The 9,575-nt window shown below is 26.5% G+C and overlaps 1 protein-coding gene across 1 annotated transcript; it reads left to right on the top strand.

Annotated features, from left to right (window-relative positions):
- Window positions 1-745: 745 nt before the first annotated feature.
- On the top strand, window positions 746-8,421 carry LOC133782258 (vicianin hydrolase-like). Its single transcript, XM_062221495.1, has 13 exons — window positions 746-1,042; window positions 1,132-1,201; window positions 1,474-1,532; window positions 1,697-1,772; window positions 5,224-5,301; window positions 5,647-5,734; window positions 5,863-6,115; window positions 6,278-6,393; window positions 6,516-6,733; window positions 6,894-6,925; window positions 7,058-7,160; window positions 7,679-7,787; window positions 8,053-8,421. Exons 1-13 carry the CDS (start codon window positions 866-868, stop codon window positions 8,219-8,221), a joined length of 1,548 nt encoding a protein of 515 aa, XP_062077479.1. The 5' UTR covers window positions 746-865; the 3' UTR covers window positions 8,222-8,421.
- Window positions 8,422-9,575: the final 1,154 nt, after the last annotated feature.

Genomic DNA, 9,575 nt, shown 5'->3' with positions numbered 1-9,575 from the left:
GTGTAAACATACCTCATGTTTAAGACATCTTTTGATATATTTTTAAGTTTTAAACTTCCCAAAAATCATGCCAAAATCTATTCGAAATACAATATTTAGTGTGGTGGTGGTGTTGTGAGGTGAGAGAGAGTGAAATAAGAGAGAGAGAATAGAGAAGAGAAAAATGAGAAGTGAGAAGTGAAAAGTGAGGAGGAAATAGTAAGAGCATTTTTGGTAAAGTGCCAAATAGTAAAATTATTTTGAAATCTTTAATATGCCTAACATTTTTTTTTAAATTATAGCCTTTATCAAGTATACAAACTGAAATTTCCCGTTTGAAATTAAGATTTTTACAATTGAAATATGGTTTCATATGGTCCAAAAGAAGCCAGCCTGTTTAACAAAACCTTCGTGTAATGTATATTTATATATGCATTACTTTTTCTGGTATATATATTTGTATTAATAAATTTACTTTAGTCTATAAAAACATAAAAATATGTAAGTATCATCATATAATTAAGCAATAAGTATTACTAAAGATTATTCTAATAACATATTGTTCATATGGTGTAACAGAAAAAAAGAAAATGCAAAGAAAGTTAAGCTAAATTCGAATAATCTGTGCTTCATGGGACCCAGGCCACACAAAAAGATTGAACAATTAGATAAGTATAAAGATAAGACTATCAATTTTAAAGGTCTCCATACTAATAAATAATGAACCGACAAAAAATCTAAACAGATTTATTAAAATTAAAATGTGTATTATTCGGCGGGGATCCCATCTAGCAAAGTAGATAAGCGTCTGTAGTTTCTGTATTTAAGAGAGTAGAGGGTTATAGTTGAAGAGTGGCAGCCATAGCCATAGCCATATCTAGCAAGCATGGCAATTACTCTAATTTTCTTCGTTGTCTTCTCCTTGGCTATCTCTGAAGCCACTACTTCTTCTTCTTCTTCTTCTTCTTCTTCTTCTATAAAACCAGTTCCTTATTCCCAACCGTTAAATAGGACTAGTTTTCCAAAAGACTTCATTTTTGGAGCTGGAACTGCTGCTTATCAGGTACATATATGTTGACTACTTGTACACATATATACCAAGAACTTCAATCCTTTTATTATTTGGATTTAAAATAATTTTCTCATATTCAGTCTGAAGGAGCAGCATTCTTAGATGGAAGGGGTCCAAATATATGGGATGCTTTTACTCGTCAACATCCAGGTCTCTCTCCTTGCTTCCAATCACCATAATACTACGTACATTTCCTCCTAAAAATATTTAAGTATACGATAAACATATATGTAAGAAATTTTAAAACATAATGCCAAAAAAAACATATAAAACATATAGCTTTTTTAAAAATAATTCAAACAAAAATTACATGTAAGAATTGAGTATTTATCAACATTTCCTATTAAAAATCCACGTATATGTCTGAAAATTTTCAAGACAAAAGTTTTCTCTCTTATTTTTTTATAAATTTTAAAAAACAGAAAAAATTTGGGATCGAAGCAACGGAGATGTAGCGCTGGACTTTTATCATCGTTACAAGGTAAAACTAAGATCAAAGTTTTTTATTTTCATTTGATTTATATTATATATTGTTAATTTTTTTTTTTACTCATTCTTAAGAAGAACTATACAGAAACAATGATACTCATATATATATGTATATACTATTTTATTTGTCCCCTAACTATGTTGGATATCTAACAGGAAGATATAAAATTGATGAAGAAAATTGGTTTGGACTCTTTCAGATTTTCCATCTCATGGTCAAGAATATTTCCAAGTAAGTCAGTTCAGTGTCTAAGCGTATGCATTCCATGTTGGTGATATTAACGTGTTCCATATTTATAATGCTTAATTAATATTTTTAAAATTAAATTTTAATTTTTAAATTTTTTTTGAAGTAATACCAATGACATGATAGTCACATATTTATTAATTAAAGAATTAAAAAATTATTTAATATTCATTCTTTATTTTTACTTTATTCTTCATTAATTTGTTTATTTATTCTATGAGTAAAAAAATAATTTTGAAATTAATGAAAATAATTAATATGAATATTATATTTCTAACAAATATTTATTACTTAATTAATTTAAAATTATAAATTTTATATATTTTATTTATTTATTTTTATCATAATTATAATAATTTGTCTTCAAAAAATTTGTTTAGTAATTTAGAATAACCATTCACGTGACTAATAATCGTAAATAAGTCTTTTATATATATATATATATGGAAGACTTCTCAATGGTTACTATCTATAGATGAGTACTAATAATTATGATGATTTGGCAACATAGTGAATTGGTATAGCAAGTCACAAACAAGTAGATATTTTTTTCTACATTAATTTTGAATTTAATTAATTTTTTTGCTATAATTAATGGTATTTCGAACTAATGAGAAATAATATCTATATTTTGAAATTGATATGCATTTGAAAAATGAAAAGCTTACAATATTATATTTTCATAATAAATACACGTTTTTCATCAGGTAATATTTCTAAAAATTTGAAAAAAATCAAAATTTACTTTTAGAAATATTAATTAACAACTATAAATATGGATCATTGATCTTAATCCAATAATTAACATTAAAGTAACCATCTATGGGTAGTAACGATTAAGAGTGTACCCATATATATATATATATATATTATAGATGCTTTTAACATTTTTTTTTACAGTTTTCTTTAATTCCTAATTTTTTAGTTGCTTTTAACGGAAATATACATGCAATCGTTTTGTTTTTAATTCCTAATTCTCAGTTACTTTTAACATAAATATATATACATTCATATATTCTTATGTATAATTAAGTACTAGATACAAGAAACGTGCACAATAAAGTACATAGTTTTATTTATAGTATTTATTAATTGTTTTTATTAAATTTATATTAATGTCATAAAAATTTTAAATAAATATTTTGTTTTAATTAAATATTTTTTTAAGTTTATATTTGTTTTAGTTTTTGAATTTGAGAGTGAAAACAAGAGATTATATATTCTATGTTTAATGTAATATTAAATATTATACGTAAATTTTAAATTTAATTTTTTTTAAGAGCAATTTGTTGCTAATGTAAAGTAGATTATATTATATGTTTAATATGGTATTATTCTAATAAATGAGTTTAATTTTAATTAAATTTTATTTAAATTATAAAACATATGATTTTATTATTTTTAAATAATTGTTATTGTAAAATATCTAAAAAAATATCTTATTTTAATTTGTTTAATTATTTAATATTTTAAAATAATTATTATCGTAAAATATCTCAAAAATATTATATTTTAATTTGTTTAATTATTTATTATTTTTAAATAATTATTATTGTAAAATATTTAAAAAATATCTTATTTTAATTTTTTTAACTATTTATTTTATTTTATTTAAGTTTAAGTCTTATTTACAAATTATCATTATAAGAATATTCTGTTTAAATTAACTTTAAAAAATTAAAATTCGTTAAAATTAAGAATTTTTTTTATTTAGACACTTATTATATAAAAAAGGTATGAATGATGATAACTTTAATAATCAATTATTAGTTATCTATATATACTGTAAGCTCCTTACGCATAAGTAAAGAAATAAGTATCGGTATATTATTCATTGATTATTTTTTTTATTTAAATTTTATCACTAGAGTATAGTGTAAGATACAGTTTCTTTTTATCACTAATAATGGATATATATTTAACATTCGTTTCCTCTTTTTGTACAGTTGTATTGTTTTATAATATATTTTTTGTACAAAATATTGTAAAGTACCCTTAGAAAATAAGAATAAAAAAAAGCTGTAAAATGTGCCTGATTTTTTTTGTTTTTTGTTTCTCTTGTATTTTTCCAGTTTGTTTTTGGTTGGAAAAAAAAAACAGTAGAATTTATTCTTCTTTACCCTTTTTATTTTCCTTTACGAAATTGGTCATAGACGAACATAAGAGTTTTGTGAAATGGTGGAGGATGAGTAAGATACATCTACCAAGATATTGATAGATTATATGAGTTGAAAAATTACAATTGTGGAATAAATAGGTAAAGTATTTTTTGTGTCAATTTTTTTAATTTAAAAAATTATCATATTCATAATGAATGTTTTAATTAATTTTTCTTTTAATATGTTTATATCATTTTTTATATATAAAATTATTTATTTATTTAAAATTAAATAACAATCATAAAATTTTAATAAAACTATCCACACGTAAATATATATATATTTATATATATATAAATGATAGTTTTCTTACAAAAAATTTTTTTGATTGGGCGTGCCATATTTTTATGAGTGACAATTAATTTTAAATATGTAAAACCATACTAATTAATCAAAGTTTAACAAATGTTAAAGTGATATATATATATATATATATAAATATATATATAAATAACACTTAATATAAAATTTCTCAATACTCTAGCATCACTTATATTTTGTGTTAATTATATGATGTATATTTATGGTCATGTGTAGATCTCCATGATTAGAAATTTGAAAATAGAACTAGCAAATTTGTTATTTATAGTATTGTTGGTCTGGTTTTAATTAATATTAAAGATTTTTTTTCTGTAAGTAAATTGAATTTTTTTATACATAAATACTAAATGTTAATGTATGTCATAAAATAAGAGGTGAATATCCAGCATAATAATAAAATGAGGTCCCATTTCTATTTTACTTTTTTGCTTATTAAGGCAAATCCACATTAACAAGTAATTTTATTAATTCATGATGGTAATTTGTCATAAAAAGAAAAAAGAAAAAAAAAGGGCGATAACTGAACATTCACTTTTTGATAAGAATTACCAGAAGTGTCCCATTCTCAATTAATTTTTTTTACTACGAAAAAAAATCATGTGATGGTGGAGCCCACATGCTCAATTATTTAAATAAGTATACAGTTTTCAATTTCACAATTTCTGAAAGATATAATATTTTTTGCTTTTATGTATAAAAATCAAATAAATAATTCAAAACAATACAAAATATCTGTTCTGTCAGAAAATGATTATATTGCAAGTAATGATAGCCACTACTCGAGTAGTAGTTGGGTGTGTGGGAAGGGAAAATATGTGGTTAATGATACTCATCACATTTTTTTTTAGCTACAGATTCTCATTCACTTATAGTTAACAAACTTGACGATTTTTCCTGTAGGAAGAGTTCAAATGTATTGTGATTCTAATCATAATGTTATTATATTATTCTATCAGAGGGTACACTCAAAGGTGGTGTGAATCCACTTGGCGTCAAATACTACAATGATCTTATCAACGCTCTTCTTGCCAATGGTAACAATCTAACTACAATAAATATTGATACTACAAATATTATGAAAATATTGTACAAAGTATTATTATTATTATTATTATAGGTTGGGAAAAACCTCTTCAGCTACATTAGATTGGTGCAAGTAAAAACATCATCATTTAATTTAATTTACAAAACTAGGCAACCAAATTACATGTTGTTGATACTTGTGAGCTTTCACATTTTTGTTTCGAAAATCATAAATTAAAGTTGAGGTTTCATGAGAAATTTTTAAACCAATGCATGTTTAACTTTTATGTATAAGAATGTACAATATTACCATATAACTGTTAGACATACATTATATGTTATCCATTTTAACGCAGGAATCAAGCCATTTGTGACATTATTCCATTTTGACACACCATTGGCACTTGAAGAAAGCTATAGTAGTTGGTTGAGCCCTAAGATAGTGTGAGTGTGATAATTTCTTCTTCTTCTTCTGTTATTTTGTTTAATTAGTGGTCATTACATCATAGGTGCAATGTAGGATATTACATCATTGGAACCGAAAATAATGGTGATATTTGATTGATGAACAGGAAGGACTTCTCAGATTATGCTGATTTTTGTTTTAAGACATTTGGAGATCGGGTCAAATATTGGGTTACTATAAATGAGCCCAATAGTTTTACCATGTATGCTTACAATTATGGCACTTTTGCCCCTGGTCGATGTTCCAAGCATGTTGGGAATTGTACTTTTGGTAACTCGGCAACTGAACCTTACATTGTAGCCCACCATTTGCTTCTTTCTCATGCCAATGCTGTAAAAAATTATAGAGAGAAATATCAGGTTTGTTTCATATGATATTATTAAAAATTATGATATATTTTTATTCAATATGTAATTATTTTTCCTGATGTTTATAAATTTTAAATATAATTACACTAATTTACTAGATAATTAAGATAATTTATTCATAATTAACGACTAAACTTGTTATGATTTTTGCAGCCGCACCAAAAGGGGAAAATTGGGATTACCATTGTTACTCATTGGTTTGAACCAAAATACAAGACGACAGCAGATCAAAGGGCAGCCTCTAGAGCTCTTGATTTCTTATTTGGATGGTGAGAGGTTTAATCATTACAATAAGCTAGCTAGTTAGATTATAATTTGAATATACAATAGAGTTTTTCTTCAAAATCACATGAATGTTTATAATTTGATAAATTAAAAACAATTTATGTAGGTTTGCTCAACCAGTAACCTTTGGTCACTATCCCTTGAGTATGAGATTAGGAGCGAGAAATAGACTCCCCAAGTTCACCGAAGCAGAATCAAAGTTACTAAAAGGGTCTATGGATTTTCTTGGATTGAATTATTACACTGCCAATTATGCAGAAAGTGCTCCTTTGACAAGCACTCGTAACCTTAGTTATGTTGGAGATCGACAAGCCACTCTCACTAGTATGCTTCCCTATCTTTAATTATCAACTACTTAAACACACTTTTAATTAGTCATCATTTATGCACTTGATTTTTTTTAATAATTTATATACCCTATATTTTTTTGAAGCTTACTTTTGTTTTTTAATGACAAAATCTCTTTGCCACCTTAATCATGCAGCTGACAAAAATGGAATTCCAATAGGGACGCCGGTGCTTTATCGATCTCTCTTTTTCCATATACATATATATATATACATAATATAATATTATATAACATGTTGATCTATAATTATAAGAATTTAACATTGTACTGGTGTGGCGATGTGATATGATGTGGAACAGACTGCATTGGGGTGGCTGTTCATATATCCACAGGGAATTCGGAAGCTTCTCCTGCATTTAAAGGATCATTACAATAATCCAGAAATTTACATCACCGAAAACGGTATAACATTTTCCTTAGCAAAATAATTCAGACTTCCAACATTAATACTAATCACACACATCTAAATCATATCTTTAATAATTGCATCTGATTGATATGTTTTATGGGCTCCACCATAATGAACAGTTAGAATTGATGGTAGTGAAGTTCACGTGAATCCATCGAGTTGGTCCTTTTCAATTTTGTTTTTCCTTTTTCTCTTTTCTCCCATCCACATGTTCTTTTGTTTTTCATTTTTTTTTGTTTTGCTTTTTGCAATCCACGTGTTTTTCTTCAATTTTTTCTGGTACATTTCATTTCAACAAATTCTCCCTCCTATTATTATTATTATTATTATTCTTATTATTATTATTATTATTATTATTATTATTTCTTTTACTCTATTTTGCATTAATATTTTAAAAATGAATAAATAAAAGAAAATACACTTTGCACTCCTCAACATAAAATTTTGGAGAAGCTAGCATAACTACCTAAATACAACTAGTAATATTTATATCTACCACTAATGTCTTCAGGACTCGCTGATGCAAATAACGACACTTTGCCCATTAAAGAAGCTATCAAGGATAGCTTGAGGATAAGATACTTTCACGGACACCTCTCATATCTTGCTCAAGCTATAAGGTCAGTTTTTCAATTTGCATTGTAAAAATAATTAGTCGCAGTAGAGAAGAAAAATAAAAAAGAAGAAATTGTATTTCATTAAAAGAGGCCGCTAAAAGGCTCTGATGTTACATAATATGGTTCACTCGCCGAAAATGATAACATGACCTTTATATAAGGAAAAGGGTATAAAAACATAATTGGTTTCTAATAAACTCTGTTATAATCAGTAAATATTTGCTTACAGAACGTACTGTTATTGAGTCTAAAATTCATTATGTTGCAGGGAAGGTGCTAGAGTGAAAGGATACTATACATGGACATTTTGGGATGACTTTGAATGGGATGCTGGCTATACAGTCCGTTTCGGCATAGCATATATTGATTACAAAGACAATTTGAAAAGATACCTCAAATATTCTGCTTACTGGTTGAAGAGGTTCCTCCTTCGCTAGTATAGATCGATATTATATATCATGAGTCATCATTATGTCCTATCAATAATTGTGATCCTTTATTGGATTCGGCGTCTTTAAGATAATGAAATGCTATGCTTATTTTAAGATGTGTAGTTGATTTCTCCACTACACTTGAATAATGTTATTTTCTGATCTTATTTAATGAAGGCATCAAACCGGATGGATATATTGTCTTATTTAATGTTATATACATGTCGCCATATGTGTGTTTTCATTCTCTTCAATCTTTCAACTTCAAGATCTTGAGTATCTCAATTTCACTCGTGTATATATTTAGTTACACAAACCTCCAATCTGTAACTTTCACTAAAAAAAAAAAAAAGAAAGTGTTTTAGCTACCAAAATTTGGTAGCAAACTATGTCTTTTTGGAAGCTAATACCTTTTTTCTACCAAATTTTTTTATTAGCTAGTCCTAGCTAAAACCCCATAGCTAAAGATTTATTGCTACCAAAATATGTTGTAGCTAATTATTCTTATATGCTACTAACTTTTTAGTAGCAAAAAAATATTAAATCTAGTAGCTAAAACATTACTTTATGGGACTACTCATTACAAAAAATCTCACTTTTGCCCGCGCAAAAGTAAGGTTTTGCGCTGGCAAAAAGTCCGCGACGTATTCCCGTCGCTAATTGCACTTTTGCCAACGCGCCGGTAAAAATAAGGATGCGCCAGTAAAAAAATTTGTCGCGTTGTTGTGGAGAACACTTTTAGCGGCGAAAAAATACGCTAGCAGAAGATGACTCTTTTAGTGGCACATTTTTGCGCCGGGAAATGTGTATATATGCAGTGAGGGTTGAAACTTTTGCCGACATAATTTTGCGTCGGTAAAAGAATTTTTTAAATAATTTTTTTTATTATATTACTAATTTTATTTTCAATATATTAATATTAATTAATAAATTTCGATTTTAATATATTAATAATTATTTAATTTTTTAGTAATATTATTTAATTAGAAATAAAATTAAAATTTTATAAATAAATAAAAAAAAATTATAACTATTAATATTTATTGTCTCCACCAAACATGAAAATATAAAAGTAGTTTAGTAAATTAAATGTCTAATAAATTAAACTTTAAATAAATAAATAAAAAGTTCTAGAAATGAGTATTGCCCGCCTCATCATCACCGCCCCCGTCAGCATCATCGTCCTCGTCCGGATCCTGTTCTGGTAAGTCGACAGTAAAGCCAGGAGTCAATTCACCAACGTGCTTCAACAAAGCACTGAGCAGGACATCTTGACGCCGTTGACGACTCTCAAGTTTAGTCGTATGCTTTTTTAGGTTATGATTTTCTAGCATAATGTCCTGATTTTGCTGCAAAATGG

Source organism: Humulus lupulus, chromosome 6, assembly GCF_963169125.1.
Source record: "Humulus lupulus chromosome 6, drHumLupu1.1, whole genome shotgun sequence".
Classification (NCBI taxonomy): domain Eukaryota; kingdom Viridiplantae; phylum Streptophyta; class Magnoliopsida; order Rosales; family Cannabaceae; genus Humulus; species Humulus lupulus.
The sequence above is the reverse complement of the archived record's forward strand: the minus strand, read 5'-3'. Positions and strand labels throughout refer to the sequence as shown.